Below are 20,535 nucleotides of genomic sequence, written 5' to 3'. Positions count from 1 at the left end.
AGAGCCCTGAGTAACCCTACATTTTCATTTTTAACGTTGCTCTGGGTGAATACTCAATTTCTCATCCATCACTTTTCTTATGAATAAAAATGTCTGGGTTAGATTTCTTTCAAAGATCAACACAAATTAGAGAATCCTCTGCTTACCAGTGCTGGGAGATCATAGCCACATTCAGAGTTGGTAGAAGAATTAATGGTGGCCTTGCTGGCATGACCTCAATTGGTGTCAGAATTGAATTGTAGGCTGTGGTTTGACTTCAACACTACTAGCGCTAGACTGAAACAATTGCATGCAAGAATTGGGGCTTGAATTAAAAATAAAAATTAAAAAAAAACCAAAACAACCCCAAACCAGCAAAATAAACAAGAAGACACCAAATCGAATTACAACAGCTAGCAGGTAACTGAGTTCAGTTCTCAAAGTCACTGGTGGTAATTCAGTATGGGGAGTGAAGTCTTTGAGCAGAGCTGCTAAGAGGCCTGAAAATTATCTACCAGTCTGAGACATACTTTCTCAGAGTGGCTGATCTCTCATAGACGATTAAGCCCTTTCAGGAAAGCTACTTAATGTTATAAATGGATTCTCTTTAAAAACTGTGAGGAAGGAAGACACACTTGAAGAGAGTTAAGAATTAAACAAAGAGGCAATTGAGGGGTTTGCGGGCATGTTTTCAATAGCAGTTTTACTCCCTGGTTACTAGCTCCTTACTGTGCCACGAGGGGACACATTGGGGGATGTAGTGGATTTTGGTTTGGGGTTCTTTTCAGGGATTTGAGGTTTTTTTCTGTGTGCTCCTTAGTTGTCTGATGGCAGCTAAGACAGATTGTTCAAATATAATCCATATTAAAAATACTTTCAACAGACTGTTAAGAGTTTGAAAGCCTTCGTCTGGGCAGCAGTGAATAATCACAGCATTGGCTATTACTTGTCTGCCTTAGTTCTACAGTTCTCTGCTCTTTAGTGGTTGCTATAACTATCCAAGGCTTTACCATAAGAATTCTCACTTGAATAATGCGATAAGAGCCCTGTATATAGGAAACGTTCATGCAAAGGGCAAGTCTCATGCAGCAGGAAATCCCAGTTATCCCTTCTAGCCTGTGCTTTCAGCCAGCCACATCTCTGCCAAAGCATACCGTAGGAAAAGGACGTTCCCTTACACAGTTACAAGTGCTTCATGATTAGTGCGGGGCACCTCCAGCAAAACTGTCCTGCTTCCTCTCAGGGATATATATTTTTAGACAATTTTAGAATTAACTTTGTCAATGGCTTTTCTGTGGGATCCTTTTGGAGCCTATATCCCTCGTCCATCTCCAAGAAATAAGATGAGATTTCGCTTTTTGAAGTCATACAGGTATCTCTTCTAGTGGCTTACAGTGTAATTGACAGTGATAATAGTTGCAACTGTGGCTCTTTTTTATTATTCTATAGGATTATAGTATACAAAAATTTGGAATTGTCTTGGATTAACTGTGACTCTCTTGAGCTCATAAAGGCTTTGCTGAACATGTAGATCAGGAAAATAATAATTGTTTCTGTGTGACTGGAAAATAGTATTAATAAGTGACCATGGAAGTTCAAGCAAATAATTTTGAATCTTTTTTGCACTTCAGGTCAGGGGAAAAATACATTAATATTTATGTCAGTGTTCTTACAAAAATATTTATTCTAAATATTATCAGTACTTATTCTAAGTAAACATATTTAGTTATAAATATGACACACGGATACAGCATACCAAATCTGTATTAATATTTGTAGTTGAGGGGCTTTTGCATGACCAGAAAACCATGTTGTTAAATATTTTTGTGTTCAACATTTTAAAAGTAAGTACAGCCAATGAGAAAAACACACAGAATCTATTTTTTCCTTAGCTGTTATTTAAAAATAACAATAGCAGATATGCTTTCCATTATTTACTGTACTGCTTTTTGCAGTTGAACCATACTTCTTTTCCAACTTCCTTGCTTTTATGTGTAATAAATGCAATATCAGTTTTCAAGTATAAAATTCTTAAGAAAAGACCCTCCTGTTTGTATATAATGCATTGAAGAACTTACTACACATCATCTTAATGATAACTTTTTAATATTAATTTATGCAACAGTCACATTTATTTGCACACATATACAATATCAGATGCCCAAGAAGCTAAATGCTTTATGTAGGATTATTGGTAGCAAACACTGCCTGTGTCAATACTATAAAAATCCTGGCTAGGTACAGTCCAACTTCTCTCCGTGGTGTTTTTTTTTTGCAAAAGCTAGGTTGTTCATACAGAGGGAGCTGGTTTTATGACAAAAAAAAATAATAACAGATAAAGGGATTTGAATAGAGAATAAAAAGATGGTATCTATGATAGTAACTAAAAGTTCAAAACTAGATCATGTAATTCAATTGAGATTCTCTCAAGGCAATCTTCTTACCATGGATTTTTTTGCTTAGAGAAAGCTACTCATATTTCTTTTACAAATTTGTATCAATGTTTCAGTAGCAAAAAGAAAACTATTTCAAGTAGCATGTTAATAAAGGATCTGATTATTTTGATTATTAACGTATGTAAATATAGCGCATTGTCTAATTTTTCAGTCTAACAAAGTGAAAATAGTCTGAAAAGTTGTTAATAAAAATAAAAAGCAAGGAACTCCTATCTGAAGTCTAGAGGTGTGAATGAATTTTGTCTTACCATAGAGAAAGTGTTATATGTTTGTTTTTCAGGAGCTTTAAAGAATTAGTATGAGGTTGAAGATAATTTTATAAAAACTGGGTCATAGTTGTATTATTGAATGTGGGGCATTTTTGTTGTTACTGTTTAATTTAACGCTAAGATTTGACTGAGAAGAGGATTAAAAATCCTTAATATACATATTGCCATGTCACTGCCATGGCTCCATTCACACTGTAGGTTATATTTAGAAATCTACTACAAAATTTTACAGTACCCGGTCCCTGTGTAATTTAATAACCTTGTTTATGTCAACTGACAGTTCTGCTCACGTCACTCAACTATCTGATGTCAAGGGGCTTTGGTTTCTAAAACTGAATATCTGATAATACTGTCCACGCTTTCCATGATGAACATTGTTTAGTAAACCATGCTGTTCTACTTCATTAATCGTAATTTAAATTGTGAATTTGGCCATGATTTTAAAATTTCTTTTGCTACATTTTGGACAAAAACATAGTGTTTCTTCTGCGGGATACTCAAAATCTATCAATTAAATGGACCATTATGTTTTAATTTACTTATTTCATTTTTGGGAGATTCTGTGATACATTGATGTCCCCTTAGAGCCAAACAGTGATTTGAGTATCTTTGCTAATCAGCAAGTGCTGGGGTTTGCATCTTTCAGAAGGTGGTGGAGGAGCCAGGCTAATGCAAGTTTTCCCAGAGTAGGAAAAAAATATGCCTTGAGACAATTGTATTTTTCTAGGAAGAGCTGGAATGCAATGCAGTCACTCAGAGCTCCTCCTCCTCTGCCCTTCCCGTCAAATAAACCGTAGCTTAAAGCCTCAGCAAATTGTACTGAGCAAAAACAGGAAAGCAGACCAAAAAAAACTGGTAGAGATTCACTTATGATTCACTATACACCAAAAGTGCAAGCATTCACAACATTAGATGTAGAGCCAAGGCCAGGAATGGGTACTTCACAGAGAAGGAGACTCAGGAGACCACCAAATCATTTCACAATTTCAGTATATTTTTGCAGGCTGGAGAAGGAGGAGGGTGGTTTAGTTTTGTAGGGAGGTGTGCCCATCCTGCTTTCTGGCAGATGAACAGTCTTCTAGTCCAATACTAACAAAATATTTGTAAATCTTTATTATGTTTCCAGAACTCAAAGACAAGCTTATGGCTTTTCTTTTTTTTTTCTTTTTTTTTTTTTCTTTCTTTTTAAAGCCTTGAGTCTTTCTAAACTGAAGCACACCTCATTTCCTGAAATGCAGACAGGAATCGTGTTTACTGCTGCATTTAGCTTTGCTCAGGAAAATACCACTAGATGTCTCTGCAAAAACTGACTCCTAATAGTAGCACAGTTACGCTTTAGAGCCTCCCAAGACCTCTGAAGAACGGATAGAGACAGAAGCCTTCTTCATGACCTCTAAATCCTGTCATGCATGGATGACAAAGAACTAAAGCACCTACCAAAATTTCCTGCATATAACCGAGATGTATGAATAAGAACATGTTAAATGATTCTCAGTCCTGCTAGATGCTAAACATTTAACATCTCCCACTGACTTAATGACAGGTCCTCAGGACCACTTAGAAGATTCTCCAGAGGCAGCAGGATCTGCCCTGATTGTCTGGCTTGTCATTATTTTTTCACAATGAAGGATTTGTGAATAACTCAGAGTAAACACCTGTTTGTGAAGACATTTTTGTAGAGGTTGTAAGCCCCAAAGTAAAATGGGTGTTAGGGAGAAATGACCGTGGCAATAGTATGCATTAAATTGAATAATCGAAGAATTAATAAGTTCATTAAATTATGGCAGTGTCAGAACTACATCTTTGTTTGTTTAGCTATGAAGATACACTTCCTGAGACAGTAATTATAACAATTGTGTCTTCATATGGAAAAGAAAGAAAGGTTCTTTGTTGGTTTATGTGAGCTTCTTTTGTTCCTTCCTCTGCTTTCTTTCTGTTTTTCTTCTTTGGCTGCCATCTGGCATATTTCCCTGGACTAGAGAAATGGTCATGTGGCTGAAGCTACTGCCAACACCACTTCTGCAGCCAACTGCTTGTGGCATTTGTACATAGGGAGGCAGATTCCCTCCTGCCAGATAATTGCACTCCAAGCCACTAAACTCTCAGGAGCTGGGCTGGAAAGCGGAATCTCTCAAACAGCAATTTTCAGGAATCCCTTCTCTAAGGGGATTTCTTAATGATGTCAAAGCTTTCTTAGTAAGCAGAGTGTAATATTGTAACTTTTTTGCTATTATAAGCCTTCTAATGAAATAGGACTATAAACCAGATTAAAGTTCATTATTTTATTTATTAGGGATTACAGTCCCAGCACACTGGAACTAGTTTCATTCTTTTTAACTAGTCATTCAACATTGTCTTGGAAATAAAATATTCGAATGCATAAGTGTGGACTTACCTAGTGAACATGATGAGTCATACAGCCATGTCACCATTCAAATGATGTTTTGAGTCTCACTCAAAACTTATTTTAGACAAATGTGCATGCCAAAATATCATACCCAATTTAGACATTTGGTTATGTTAATTTGAAATCTTGGGAAAGTGGCAAAATAGCAAGGCATATTGCTAGTCAGGTTAAGTAGCAGTAGGAAAGCAGGTACAAGTGAATCATACTTGACTCTTGGTGTTGCTGCAGACTTACATCCTTGACAAAACTGCCTGGAGAGACCCTGATAATGACTAAATATAAAGAGTCTCTACACCATTTCCTAAAACCTCAGGAAGTCATGCCCCAGTCCACAGGTCCTCAACAGCAGGAAAAAAACAGAAGACAAGCAACATGTTCAAAAGTTTCAGCTTTTGCTTAAATTTCTCAGACGTAGTTAATCCTCACAATGTCTATCACAATGGGACAGGTTGAGTCTATCAGTGTTTTTTATTGCTGCTTTGGACTAGCGTTACCTGAGTGCTTATTCTGTGGAATTTTGTTGTCCTTGCTACTGCCTTGGAAGTGATTTAGTTAGTATGAAATAAACAACAAACTGAAGTATTAGGCCAATAGCATCCTGGCCTGTATCAGAAATGGTGTGGCCAGCAGGAGTAGGGAGGTGATCATGCCCCTGGACTCGGCGCTGGTGAGGCCGCACCTCGAATCCTGTGTTCAGTTTTGGGCCCCTCACTACAAGAAGGACAATGAGGTGCTGGAGCGTGTCCAGGGAAGGGCGACGAAGCTGGTGAGGGGTCTGGAGCACAAGTCTTATGAGGAGCGGCTGAGGGAACTGGGGTTGTTCAGTCTGGAGAAGAGGAGGCTGAGGGGAGACCTTATCCCCCTCTACAACTACGTGAAAGGGGGTTGCAGAGAGGTGGGTGTTGGTCTCTTCTCCCAAGTGACAAGTGATAGGACAAGAGGAAATGGCCTCAAGTTGCGCCAGGGGAGGTTTAGATTGGATATTAGAAAAAACTTCTCCACTGAAAGTTTTGTCAAGCATTGGAACAGGCTGCCCAGGGAGGTGGTTGAGTCACCATCCCTGGAGGTATTTAAAAGATGTGTGGCTGAGGTGGCTGGGGACATGGTTTAGTGGTGGACTTAGCAGTGTTAGGTTAATGGTTGGACCTGACGATCTTAAAGGTCTTGTGCAACCTAAACAGTTCTATGATTCTATAATGGAAGTGAGACTATTGAAACAGGGTTAAAACCACAGAATATCTAGTCAGGCCAATACAGACATTACCAGGTAATGGGAGGTTATTGCTCATAACTCAAAAGTAGTTAATCAGCAAATATGCTAAACTACATCAGAAATGAGACAAAGGGTAATAATGGAAATTTTATAATAGTAATGCTATTAAATTTCCATGTGAATAGGAATATTGTAATTTATGTAGGCCATGTGCCCTAATCAGAAGCTCTGGGTTTACTTCTAGTCACTCTGCATTAGAAGCAACATTGCAATAGGAGGAGGGGTGAAGAAATCTGTAAAATTAATGATATGGGCACAAAATTTTTCCATGTGAAAAGAGGCAGTGAAAATATAGATTACTTAGCTGATGAGCAAGAGTGATATACAAATATATAAAACAACAACTAACCATTTAGCAACGTAAGGCCACAATACTACTTAAAACATTCCAAGGCAAAAGATGACAATGAAATGAGGAAACTCCTGCACCTTGCAGAGAGTTCACCTGTGGAAGTGATTGTCAAAAGATACCGCTGAAGCCAAAAATTCAGCAACTTCTTTACTAAAAAATGATAAAAATTTGAAGTGAATAAATAAAATACCCAGACTTGTTAGAGCAAGAAATACACACAGTAAGAAGAGTTCTGGGATACCCGTACATAGGGAACTACTGAAGATATTGAGGAGTTTCTCTCTCAAGGAAGATTATACTGTAACCACCAAGTTTCTTACTGTTCTCTCTCAAATGTTTGCTGCTGGCTGCTCTCACAGAGTGGGAGCTGGATTAGCTGGCATGGACCACCCTGTGATGAAATACAACAATGCCCCTACAGCTAAGGACACCAGACTGGTGTGTGTGCCAGACCCTTCCTTTTTTCTTTTTTTCCTCATGAAGAAAGGCATATTAGAGCCTTAAATTACCTTTTAGCATGTTACAGAAGTTTTCAACTAACACTCACATATGGCTTTCATAGAGACAGCTGAAACATGAAATGACCTGTAGATCTTAGTGGTTTCTGGGCCTCAGAAATAAATCCTATTTACTAGTTCCAATATGAAATTCCAGTTTTTCAATTTTCTTTGCAAAAAAAAATGATCTATTCAGATCCACAATGGACATACGCGTATTCTACAGTGGCATAAAATAAACATTTTTAGGTTACCCCTGTACCGCTTCTCTTCTTGTTTAATGAGGTATCTAGAAATTAATTACAACATTTTGACATGGTACATGCTGAACTAGCGTCAGCTTGTTCCTGATGTATTTGGTATCAGATTGAATGATAGATCTATTTATAGTGCTCCTAGAATTTGTTATACATCAGGGAATTGCAAGCCAGATAGTCCTGACATTAACATAAATATCCATGGACATCCAAAATTTGTAAATCAAACTAAGTATTTCCTGGTGTTTATGGTTCGTGTAATCTTCTTCTACATCCCAAGGGATTCTAACGTCTGCACCCAGCCTAATCCAGAAGGCCGGCTTTGTATGGGGATTGTTGCAGCCACAAAGAGCAAAGCCCAGCCATTTATTTATTGTAAACCATAGCAACACCAGTCATCATAATTTACTTCACTGTATAAGAGAACATTTCCTGATGGTTATTTGTACAGGTTCTGGCTTAGCATCATCCTAGGCTGTTAGAACTTACTTAAGCATAACTTGGAAAAAACTTGTTGATAAAATACCTATAGATATAGAATCATAGAATCATAGAATTGTTTAGGTTGGAAAAGACCTTCAAGATCATCAGGTTCAACCATTAACCTAACACTGCTAAGTCCACCACTAAACCATGTCCCCAACCACCTCAGCCGCACATCTTTTAAATACCTCCAGGGATGGTGACTCAGCCACCTCCCTGGGCAGCCTGTTCCAGTGCTTGACAACCCTTTCAGTGGAGAAGTTTTTTCTAATATCCAATCTAAACCTCCCCTGGCGCAACTTGAGGCCATTTCTTCTTGTCCTGTCACTAGTCACTTGGGAGAAGAGACCAACACCCACCTCTCTGCAACCTCCTTTCAGGTAGTTGTAGAGAGCAATAAGGTCTCCCCTCAGCCTCCTCTTCTCCAGGCTAAACAACCCCAGCTCCCTCAGCCGCTCCTCATAAGACTTGTGCTCCAGACCCCTCACCAGCTTCGTCGCCCTTCTCTGGACACGCTCCAGCACCTCAATGTCTTTCTTGTAGTGAGTGGCCCAAAACTGAACACAGTATTCGAGGTGCGGCCTCACCAGTGCTGAGTACAGGGGCACGATCACCTCCCTACTGCTGCTGGCCACACTATTTCTGATACAGGCCAGGATGCCGTTGGCCTTCTTGGCCACCTGGGCACACTGCTGGCTCATATTCATCTGGCTGTTGACCAACACCCCCAGGTCCTTTTCTGCCGGGCAGCTTTCCAGCCCCTCATCCCCAAGCCTGTAGTGTTGCATGGGGTTGTTGTATAGAACTTGGTGCTTGGCTTTGTTGAACCTCATCCAATTGGCCTTGGCCCATCAATCCAGCCTGTCCAGATCCCTCTGCAGAGCCTTCCTACCCTCAAGCAGATCAACACACCCACTCAACTTGGTGTCATCTTCAAGCTTACTGAGGCTGCACTTGATTCCCTCATCCAGATCATTGATAAAGATATTAAATAAAAGTGGCCCCAGTACTGAGCCCCGGCAAACACCACTTGTGACTGGACACCAACTGGATTTAACTCCATTCACCACAACCCTTTGGGCCCAGCTATCCAGCCAGTTTTTTACTCAGCAAAGAGTGTGCTCGTCCAAGCCATGAGCAGCCAGTTTCTCCAGGAGAATGCTATGGCATTGCTGTGGGAAAGAGTGTCAAAGTACATTACTAAGTACTTTTTCTCTTGTTCCATGTATTTCCATTCTCTTTACTCTGAGAGAAATTTACAAGGACACAGTACTGAGTGAAGGCAACAGGGATCACTGCAGGAGGTAGAATTTCAATCTCACTGGAAATTTTGCATTTCTAAAAGAAAAAAAATCCCTCATGATGAATAGCCAGTTTTACACAATTTTCTATGGGAAGCGCATTTCTTTTTTTTACGGTAATGAAATATAATATGTGATTTAGATTTTTTATAACCTCTCTTCTTCAGGATTGCTGACTTGATAGGAGGTTAGAAAGCCCTTCAGGCAAGCTTCCAGAATCCAGCCAACCGCAGAAATCAGGGGTCTTAGCAGTAGGAGGAGACAGATGGTTCTCATCAACGTACTCATACAGTTGGTCATTATATACATGTATATTATATATACAGTATACACACACATGCATATGTGTGTGCATAGATATCCTACATTAAAGGGAGCAAACTATCAGAAGTTTGCAGGAAGAATCTGAATGCGCAGTACTTACTCTGTTGTTTGTCCACATGAACTCATCTTTCGTTTATTTATTTTAGCTTTGCAACATTTCCAGTCAATACTCAGCTCTTTAGTGGCTTAGCTTTCACAAGCTTTGGTACAAATTTCTGTTGAAGTTGTAAAAGCAAAATGACACAGCAGAATAAACAACAGCAAAGCCTAAGAATATCTATCATATCTCCCAAGCAGGATCAGATCAACTCCTGTTAACACTAGCTGAAGTTATTTAGCTAGTGAAGAACCCTAAAACAGAAGAAAACAAAACTACTTAAATGGAATATAATTGCCTCCAGATGGAGAATGGGAGGCCTCATATTTTCTTGGCTATAACAGATGTAGGTGAAGCAAAAAGCCAAATATAAAAAAGAAAAATACAAAATAACTCCAGCTTGAGCGACATATTTATTACTGTAGTATATGTTATGAGTTGACCTGTCGATCCAACTTTATCTGCAGCTGCTGTGAAGTGAGCCATACTAGATATTTCAGTCTCCTCATGACACTTCATCTGGAGGCAACTTTTCCTTCCCCAAGCTGTTCCCAGACAGGACTACGCACCTGCAGCCCTTGTTACAAGCTGCTACAGAAGTACTACCACCAAACAAAAGCACTTGGGCAGACCAACACTCTTCAATGACTTTCTTTCCACTTGCTTTGTCAGGAATTATATTAGCCCACATTAGATCTGCTGTGAGAAGACTCTCACCCACAGAGAAAACACGTGGAGTTCATGCTCCAAGGGAAAGTTTGCCAGTTTCTTAAATGGTGAATTCTCTGCTTCTGTATGTGACCATTTTAGGTGTACAGAGCACAAGGAGGATGGCTGGCTGGCTGAAGCTTTCATCCCTTCCGAAGGGGAATGTGTGCCTAGGGAACAGTACATCAGGGTTGGTTGTTTTGTTTTTTGATTGGTTTTTTTTTCCAAATTAGGAACACTCTAGTCTCTTCTGTTCCATTTAAAGTTCTCTTTTCCTTCTGATAAACTGAAATGTGACAATATCTGGAACTCATAATTGCCAATTAAAATATTGCACATGGATCAGCTCGTACAGCTCTGGTGAAAGGCAGAAGCATCATGTGGCACTATGCAAATGATGCAGTTTTTTACCTTAATTCATGTGACACGAATAGGTGTGGGTATTTTCTTATGTTTACTTGGTTTTCCTAAGTGTGTGAAACATGTTTCAACTTCTAGGTACCTATGCAATTACATAATTTTTCCTTGCTTTTTGCTCCTCTTACTCGTAAAATAAAAAGAAAATGGAAAAGAATACCGTCATGCAAACATTAAATGGGAAAAGCAGAGAAGTCAGATGTTTTAAGCAACAAAGTTCATCTGTTTTATATCATGCTTTGGAAGTGAAGCCAAATGTTTCAACATCATTTGCGCTCCATTTAACCAGGGACTGAACAGTCAGAAAATTGATAATTTGAAAACTGGGGTATGTCTGTAAAACTGTAGAAGTAAAATCCACTGAGTTAGGCTTTTACTGGTGGCAGAGGAGAAAATGAAGTTTCGTGTAAACATTGTTTCAGGAAAACACTTCCATGAATTTGCTGTGAGATATCTAGAAGTGATGGGTTCCTGAACAGAAGCGTCTTTGGCACCTGAGAGTCAGGAAAAAATTTACGTTATACTAGCATGTGAGGTTAATCATGTCAGCCTTCTGAAACAAAACATTGATTTTTGCAAATATTTTTCTATTTAAAATAGAAAGAAAAAAAAAGACATTCATGTAATTTCTTAACATTAATCCCAGCATCCAGATGGTTCCCTTAATGAGGGAATCATGCAGTCTTAATGAGCAGGTTAAGTTGCAAACTGTATTTGTTCCACATTTTCTCTTGGCCACAGCCTCTGTTTAAGCTCTTTCTCACATGACACAGTACAGTGTATATTGGAACATGGCATATTTTAAAGCTTATCCAAATTTGGCATAAAAATACATGTAGTTCTGTTTTCTGATAAACTCTGCTTGGGATCATAGAAAACAGAAGGAATTCTAGCCACACTGGTTTTGCAGTGCAAATAGGAGTACATTTTAATGCCAAAACAATACTTACTGTTTATAGATAAGAATATTAATGATAAAACACAGGTGGTATACTAATTTATACTTGGGGCCAATAGCAAAATGTAGTGTGATCTCATTAAAAATCTGTTTCAAGATACAGACAAAATTTCATCCTCATGTGCAGAGAAACAGATACCTCTGTGATCCACCAAGGGCTTAAATTTTGCTGTCCTAGTTCTTCCTGCTTGGCTATCCCTGCTGGGATATCATAAAAAGAGCAAAAATTTTAATTATGCTGTGCCTACTTTTCAGTCTGGACTCCTAAATACACCAAATATTAGCCTGCAAATCCACATAAAATTTAAATATAAATATGTAGTAATCCAAGTAATGTCTATTAAACGCATAGTCATACCATGATGTGATTATCTTATCCATGCTGAATGTCAAAAACTGTATGGTTCTGTAAAATTTTCATGTGAAAGCTCTTTTTGAGGTAGCTTGATGCTATCAGAAAGTGCTAGCTGGACTGGTTTTAGTAAGTGCCATGTGAGGGCCCTGATTTTTCCTTGGTTGTATCTGCACAGTGAATAAAACAGCCCAGGAATCCTTCCAGCTGATGAACTGGGACTAGCTAGCAGGACAAGGCTAGTGTGCATAACGCTAACCTCTCCTGCTCCCCAGAGCAGAGTGTGAGGGGACAAAATACTCATCTGGAGAGGTCCTTGGTCCAGGGCTTAGGTGGTCCATGGCAGCCTCCAAACCAGGAAGGATTTACTCGTTTTCTGCTCCATTAAAATAAACTGATCACAGTTTTCTACTGGACTGTATTATACTCTGCTTGATTATATTACAGTACTGACAACTCCAACTGTTTTTAATTATGCCTTGGCAAATCACAAGAGTTTGTTTAAAAAGTCTTTTTTTTTTTTTTTTTTTTGTCCTGAAGTGGTTAAATCTAAAAGCCTTTCCCAAAACCAGAAAAGCCAGGAGCTTTCTTAAGGTGCAGTTTGAAATTTTCATCTAATAGCTAGACTCCAGGAGCTTTAAGGAAAATACCTTAGTCTGTGAGACTGGAAATAATATTTCAGAGATTGGCAGGGCAGGATAATATGACTTTGATAGTCACACTCCGAAAACTTTATTTATCTGAAATTCTGTTTTTCACAGCACATGGTGGTGTGACCCAGACTGCTCCTCACAATGCTCTACTCTTTCTTCTGGAGAAGAAACTTCTTATGTGTTAGTATAAGGGATCCACCCAGGCTGCTATTAGCATGCAAAACTCACCAGCCTCTTCTTCCCTTATATCCTTTCACAATGTAGATTTCCCAGCTGTATAATGGGACTGTTTTAAGATGTAAAGAAAGCAGCAGACAGCCTTGAAAAAGCTGTGCTCTCTCCACTGAGAGAGATTTGCTAAATTTGCACTCTCTTCACCCTTTCAAAGGAACAGTTGATCTCTGACCAAGAAGGTATTTCATAATTTGGACCATTCATTTTGAATTAATTTGTCATTTTGATTATAGTTTATAATAGCTAATGTAAGTTTAAATGAAGGAGGATACAAAAGCAGTCAGAGAATGTCAGTGAAAATTATTTATTACAGTGCAGAACTGTCTGATGGAGCTGCAGTTTGCCAGCTTCTTAACTTCGATAAAGAGAATTAAATAGATGTTACTAGCAATTTATTGTAAATATTATCTCATATGATACTTCTAAATGGTTTAGATAACAATTCTTTTTGTTACAATATATTTTTTTGGTCCTGGAACATTTAATTCACTGTTAAATGTCATACACTCTGTTACTATAAAAGGGTAAGAGTAAAACTGCTTCCAAGTACACACTGTTTCAATAAGACATGAGTATGTTCGTGCCAGCTTTTTGGGTTTACAGACAAAGTCAGTTCCCTCAAAATAGCCGCTTTAGGAGTTATGGTAATAATGTAAAGCAATGTAAAGCAATTTGTGGTAACAATGTAAAGCATTCTTAGGCATCTGCATTTGAAGTCCTACAGCTCTTAATCCTAACTTTGGTGCAGCATCGTCATTTTTGCATTTATACTTAATAGGTTAGGAGAGTGAAGTATGAGTATACTGTTAGGAAGACATTATGACTCTACATGCCTAAGGAAAGGGATTTTTTTCTTCAATAAATTTTACCTCTGTAGTTTAAGAACATTTTTATATTCAATATTTTTATGTATAACCAAAATAATTGTTTTTCATTATTTTCATTCTTATTCCGTAATTGAAGTAATTGCAGAATTTCTGCCATGTTTTTTTTAATTTATTTCTGGCTAACAAATTGCCTGCTTTAGTTACCTTCTTTCTGTTTATTGTGTCACCAAGTATACGCAATAGCATTGCGATTTGATTTACCATTAGTAGAGTAACACTTTGTTCATAACGCATTTATAGAAAAATCTTTTATTTTCCTACTTGGCAGGAAGATAAAGAAAATCTTGTCTTGATTTTGTGTATTTCTAATAATCTAGTGATTTGCTTAGGCTTTGTCTCTTTAAGTTAAAATTCAAAATAGTCTGATACTGTTTTTCATCTACAAATGTTAGGTTGCACAGTAGCATCTTAATACCTGTGGGAAGAGAGCTGCGAATTAAGAAATGGGTAATGGCAGAAAATTCAGAGGAGTCATAGAATTCACTTTTACAGCTTTAATATCCAGCTTTGGTTTGGCTGTATGACAGAAAGATAGGAGGCAAAGAATGGAAAGGGAGAAGAGAGGACTGTTAGGAGGAGAAAAGCAAGCAGATGAAAGAGGTGGTGTACTACAATGACACACAACCACTGCCCAAGCAATCATTAGCAAAAGCTGCATCATATTGCTGCAGTTCAATTCTTTTATTTCTCCCTTTTGCAGGGCTGAAACTGTTTCCCAGCTGCCTAGAGCCTTTTGATCTGCAATACCGGTCTTTAGCAAAACAAGATTTGCAGCTCCTTAGGAACAGGAATTCCTGCAGGTGACAGTCTGCCCCACTGAGTTACCTTCCTGGATACATGTTACTGAGTTCAAGAGATCAAGATATACATTCCCCTTCCCTGAATATAAATTAACCTATAAGAATTATTTATATAATAAATAACCAATAATTTGTGTAGTGGCTAGGCATAGGTCAGAGCCTTCCCAAGTTGCCAGTAACAAGCAGCAACCTGATTAGAGTCATTTAACAGAGTCATTACAGTTTGCAAGGCAAAATTTTATAGAAAATCCCTAGCTGTTTTGTGGACAAACATGGCAGGCCAGTGGTGCTGCCATGCAGAAAGTTCCTTCTCCAGGTCGCAGACCATATTCATAACATTTTTACATTATAGTTTATAAGCTCTCTATCTTCTCACAGCCACTGTAATTGCAGAAGCGTTTATTTCATTTCTTTTTCAAAGCAGCACTACCACGGTGAATTTAGTATCAAGACAAAAGAGTTTCTTTGTGGGTTTTGTTGACAGGTTTTCAGAATGTATAAACTACATGTTAACGCCTCTGTCAATTAGTTTTAATCAAAAATATGTCAAAACCTTAAAGGCTTTCTAAAGAAGACGTTTTTAATGAAAGAAAGACGATTTAAGTAATGCTACTGGAAACTTAATTTACAAACTTAGCTGCCTTACTGTCCAGGTCACCAAAGTGGCCTGCAAATGCTGAAATTTCCTGGAATATCATCTCATAGGACCAAAACAGCATTCCTGCTCCACATGTGCCTTTAGGTCTGTACACTTTAAAGCAGTGGGCACTTTAAACCAGTACTACTTGAGCTTCTCCCTCTGCAAAGTGATCTAGTCAACGCTGTAAAATTTAGGTCGTGTAAAACATCACCTTGAAACCTTGCATTTAATCTTCAGTCCTTCTGAGATGGTATGCGAAGTTATTTTTTGCTGGTGAAGAAGTCAAGGGTTTTTGTTGTTACTACTTTCCATTTTTAATTCAAATACAAAACTTGTACTTAATTTTTCCTCTCCAAAAAAGAAAAATTTTGGAGGTCTAGGGGAACTAGACAATGCAGAGCAACTGTAGGACAGTGTTCAATGTTGAATAGTCCTGATCCTACTATACAGAAGCCAAATATACTACAAAACCAGCCATACATTTTACTTGTAATTTGGTATGCACTGAAGTTCATGAACAGTCTTCTGTAGCACACTGTTGTTACTGTCCAGTGTGTTAGACAGACCGAAGTACAGGGAAAATTTTTCAGGAATTGGCTTTCTGACATCTATTTGTTTTGGTTCAACTTTGAGCTGTGCATGTTTTGTGAGAAAGTAGTAAAAAATTATGAAGTAGTGCTTAGAAAAAAAAGTGCTGAGATAGTTCAGCTTCTTGCTAATTATACCAGCAAATTTACAGGGAAAAATGTTTTCCAAGATACATGTGAAACCATGTTAACTGAACTGAACTGAACCTACCTTGCTGAGACGACTGTCAGGAAAGTGACATAGCGTAATAAATAATTCAGATTCATTAAAACAAGGAAAATACCTGGACTGTCAGAGGTGTTGAGAATCATTTAGCATGAAATTCAAATAGATAACATGGGAGTATGGATATCTTCATATTTCTAATTTATATCTGTTGGGAGAGAAAAGTGACAGCAGAGCACACATAAACAAAGATACACCCCTGAGATGTGAAGAGGGTTTCCAGTTGTTCATCCAAATACAAACCTGGTTAATTAAGCGGCAAATGCTTTGGCTCATTCTTCATTATTTATTTTATTTTTTGTTGGTGATAGTTATCATATTTTTAAGTGAAAACATAGGGCCGTATTTGTTAGGTGAGATTTCTATCTTACTCGTCCTGCAAACTGGCTTTTAAAAAATTATCATAATATATTACTGGTGGTGCTTTTTTCACTACCAATGTAAATAACCACTCAATTTACTGGGTTTTTTTCTGTGCTTTGTTTTTTCCTGTAACATAGAGATGGTGTTTGCTGAAGTTATAATGCAAAATGAGGCAGGAAAGTGTTATTACCAATCATCAATTTCAATTTATAAATCAATTACAACAGAGTAAAAATCAGTGTGTGTATCTAAATCTGTCATGTGAACTAAATGTATTGAGAAGTTAAATATCACTTCGTGTACTTAATAGGCATGTCTGCGGTAGCAGGGCATAGTCCTTCAGGAGTAATGGCCCATTAGCTGAGCCTGAAAGAGATCCCAGACTGATTTCAGGTATGGATAAGAAAATAAACAATAGCGGCAGAACTGAGATCTGAAGTCTAAATTGAAGAAAAACAAGTAAAGTATTATTGGAGCATGTTCTGTAAGGTCTTATTTCAAAATGCCTTTTTTTTGTTGTAGTAGTAGTACTAGTAGATGTTTATAATGTGTGTCATGTTTTCCACTTTATGGAAAACAGATTACTTTTTTGAGTGTTATACCTGCCAAGGGAAGAGCAACATGCTCTGTTGCTCCAGTGTAGCTGCTCCAGCTTATCAAAAGGACTTATGTTAAAAAAGCTGAAGTGGGTTAGCCTTTATTGTGATGCTCTCATGCATATTCAGTTTTAAACCACAGATGCATGTCTATACCACAGATTAGAATTACTGAAGTTCTATCAGTTCCATATATCTGTGGATAAATCCCTGCAGGAGAGAAAGACTCCAGTTATTAATTTTGTTTTAAATACTACATATTGCAAGAGATAAAAGGTCAAATAAGTTTCATATTCAAACCAAAACTAGACCAAACCCAGGATATGTAGGGATGAAAGGATGACTGTATTGTAGGAGAGGCCTTAAGGTTGTTTAGAAAAGTGATTTAGCTGTTCTGATGTTCAATGGCTTTTTTTCATTAAGATTTTTGTTGCTGATAAGAGTTGAAGAGAACTTTGTGTCAGGGAAATAACTCATGTTTTTCTAAAGCTCTGATGCATTTTTTTCTTATTCTTTTCTCTAATGCTCTGTTAAGCCCTTCTCCATCTTAGTATACTGAGCTGAAGGAGGCCTATTTTAAATGGCATTTTCAGAAAACAAAACAAAACCAAACCAGAAGGATTTGACCAAGCTAGAAAGGCAATATTCTTAGGCCCACAAGCAGAGTTTTAATGTTTTCCTATATTAAGAAGGCCAACACATCTCCAAAGCCACTACGATCAATCTCTTTCACGACAGAAATATCAAAGTACATAGATCCTACGTCTGCTCCTCATCAGTGTAATATACTTTATTCCACGTACTGGATGGATGTCATTGTAGAAACCGTGTCAGTCAAATACACAAGTTCTGCAATCTAGAATCATCTTTCTGAAGCAATGGAGGAAGGTCAGAAACAACAGCAGCCATGTTGTATCTCATCCCTCAGCGTGACACACGAAGGACACCTAGCAATATCTTCAAAAGGCAAGCCTGGGAATTAAAAGTTGTCATTCTATTGGAGACTAAAATTAATAGAATCTGCAGAGACATTGTTTTTTTCAATCTTATCTTTTCCCTATACTCCCACTGGCCACCTTCCGTTCTATAGATGCAGTTTCTCTCTTTTTGCTCTTGACGGATCTGCTGTTTGTTCCCTTTCCAGCATCCCTTTCTTCTTCACAGGTACTGCTTTTTTTCCTCTAGGTCTAATTAATGACCAGAATTAGATTAAACTAAGAACACATTTGATTCTAATCCATATTAGTCTTTTGTTTACTGCTTCTTAGATCTAGATGAAAGGATTGTGTACACAAACTTTGTTCCCTTTTTCTAGTACTGTCAACTCACTTTTTGAAAGACATCTTATGCAAATCTGACTTCTCTAGAAATGTCTTGCATTGATTAAGAACTTACAAAGTTAACACGTTTTAGCTCTGTTTTTTTGGTACTACAGATTTCATTGTCAGTGTCTACATTTTTGAAAACTTGGATTGAGATCCTAAAAGAATAGTCTCAGATATTGCCCCGTTTTATTTCAAAAAACAAAACAATCCTTCTCTGACATCCTCGTTCTTTTAGAAGTTAAGAGCAGACATTGTTTTGATGCAAAAGGCTGCTGGCCCATATTTCAGAAATTCATGGTCATCCCTAACAGAGTTGTGAATGAGTAGACCTGAAGATACTCTGTGCGCTCCTGAGAGCTCAGCCTCCTCCCTGAGATCTCTGGGCCTGCAGTGGTGTGCAGCCTGGGACACATCTGTGTCAGGCAAGGCAGCCACAGATGTTACTGTTTCATTTGCTGGGACTGTGCATGCAAGGCGGGGCTGTATTAAAAAAAATATGCATAGCCTCAGAGAAGAGGACATGAATCCTTTATGAACTGCAAAGCTGAGGACTGCAATCATAATTTTAGTAGCTGTGGCTTTTAAATGGGTTTCTAATTTGCTTGAGATAAAATAACATTTTTCTGTTTCTAGTTTATTCTCTTCTCTAGATAGTTGAAAATTTACTAAAGATTAGAAAGATTCTTGAGTCTTTATTTTCCTTAGGTGCCTTTCTGAGAAAGAATATTGCCAGAATTAGTGGTTGTTATAATCTCCTTCTGTGTAAGCCTTTTCAGACACCCAGGGCGTTCTCTAAAATTATGACTTTTTGAACCATCTGGCCAAGGGTTGTGAAGCAAGTAATTGGTAGAGGGCTTGAGTGGGGAAACTGTTATGCTAGAAGGAAAAACAGTGCAGATGCAAAGCATGTGTTAGGAGAACTTGCAATGCACTGTTTGGAGGACTTTCTTTGCACAAGGAAGATGGGATAACTAAGCTTCAAATGCTCATAAAATTATTAAATTCATTAAGACTATTAAAAACAATTTAAAATAAACATTGAAGAAGTCATAGTTTTTCAACTGCAATCAGCACAATATGTATTAGATTAAGAACTTTTTAGATAAAATGTCCTAGCAGCTCATCCTTATCTTTGCAAGAATGACATCCTAACCGAGAAGTGTTTTCTATGCCAAGACCTTTTTTTCAGTTGTAAAAGGCAAAAGTGAATCATTTATTTGTGTTCTTGTCCAAAATAACAGAACACGATGGAGAGAAACAAAAGGGCAAAAAAAATCTCAGCCAGTTTTTCTCTTCTTAAATATTACCTTATCTGGGTGTTGATCAGCTGGACATGACTTTGCAGGACTGAGTTTATTTACATATATAGAAGTTGCTTAAGCAGCAAAAATAAATTTTGACATTTTATAACTTCATATTCCAGAGACAGAAGTGTGCCTCTTGCTGTGATTTGTAAAACTGCCAGCCTATTTTGAATGCTAGCTCAAGTTAGATAATAGTTATGAAATACGTGCCTATGATCATGGAACATTTTAAAAGATATTATTACAGCCAACATTTAATGTCAACAGTAGTCTTCAACAATTTTTGCAATATCAAATATAACAGTTTTCTGAAGTGTTAAAATTGTGTATGAATATCAAAGAAAAAAACTTTACTATTGAAATATTTGTAGATCTAAATCTTTCTGAAATTTTCTATAAATGAACCAATTATTTTCATGTAAACTTATTCTTAGAGAAGTTTTTTTTTTTTTAGTACTTTTGTAGGTAATTTAAGGTGGGAATTAAAGGAGAGTAAGAAATCAGAACAGTCTTTGCAACTCAGTATGTTTTATTTTTTAACCTTCCCTTGGATATGTAGCAGAAACCAAACAAACCACCTTTCAAAGTTACATGTAAAATGCTGACAGTAGAATGGAAATGCTGACTGTAGTTTTGCCAGGTTTCATGCAAACACACTGAAATACAGCCCAGATGGTCTCTAAAGCAATCAATAGTGAGGACATTCTGTTATACATGCTGCTTAAATTAAGTAGTTTCAAATAATAACTGCTGCAGTTTAGATTTATTTTTACCATAAATTTCTATAAAA

At 37.5% G+C, this 20,535-nt stretch overlaps 1 protein-coding gene across 4 annotated transcripts in view; it reads left to right on the top strand.

The window, feature by feature from the left end:
* Positions 1-20,535, top strand: part of PDE4D (phosphodiesterase 4D) — a 418,379-nt gene that overhangs the window by 233,643 nt on the left and 164,201 nt on the right. The window contains exon 1 of one of the 4 annotated variants that reach the window (XM_059833976.1): positions 1,248-1,351. The exons of the other annotated variants lie outside the window; for them this stretch is intronic. Coding sequence (XP_059689959.1) covers positions 1,263-1,351 — 89 coding nt within the window. The 5' untranslated portion in view covers positions 1,248-1,262. Of the gene's footprint in view, positions 1-1,247; positions 1,352-20,535 lie in introns of those variants that run through there. 4 annotated transcript variants of the gene reach the window in all.

The sequence above is a fragment of the Gavia stellata genome, chromosome Z (assembly GCF_030936135.1).
Source record: "Gavia stellata isolate bGavSte3 chromosome Z, bGavSte3.hap2, whole genome shotgun sequence".
In the NCBI taxonomy this organism is placed as follows: Eukaryota; Metazoa; Chordata; class Aves; order Gaviiformes; family Gaviidae; genus Gavia; species Gavia stellata.
The sequence above is the reverse complement of the archived record's forward strand: the minus strand, read 5'-3'. Positions and strand labels throughout refer to the sequence as shown.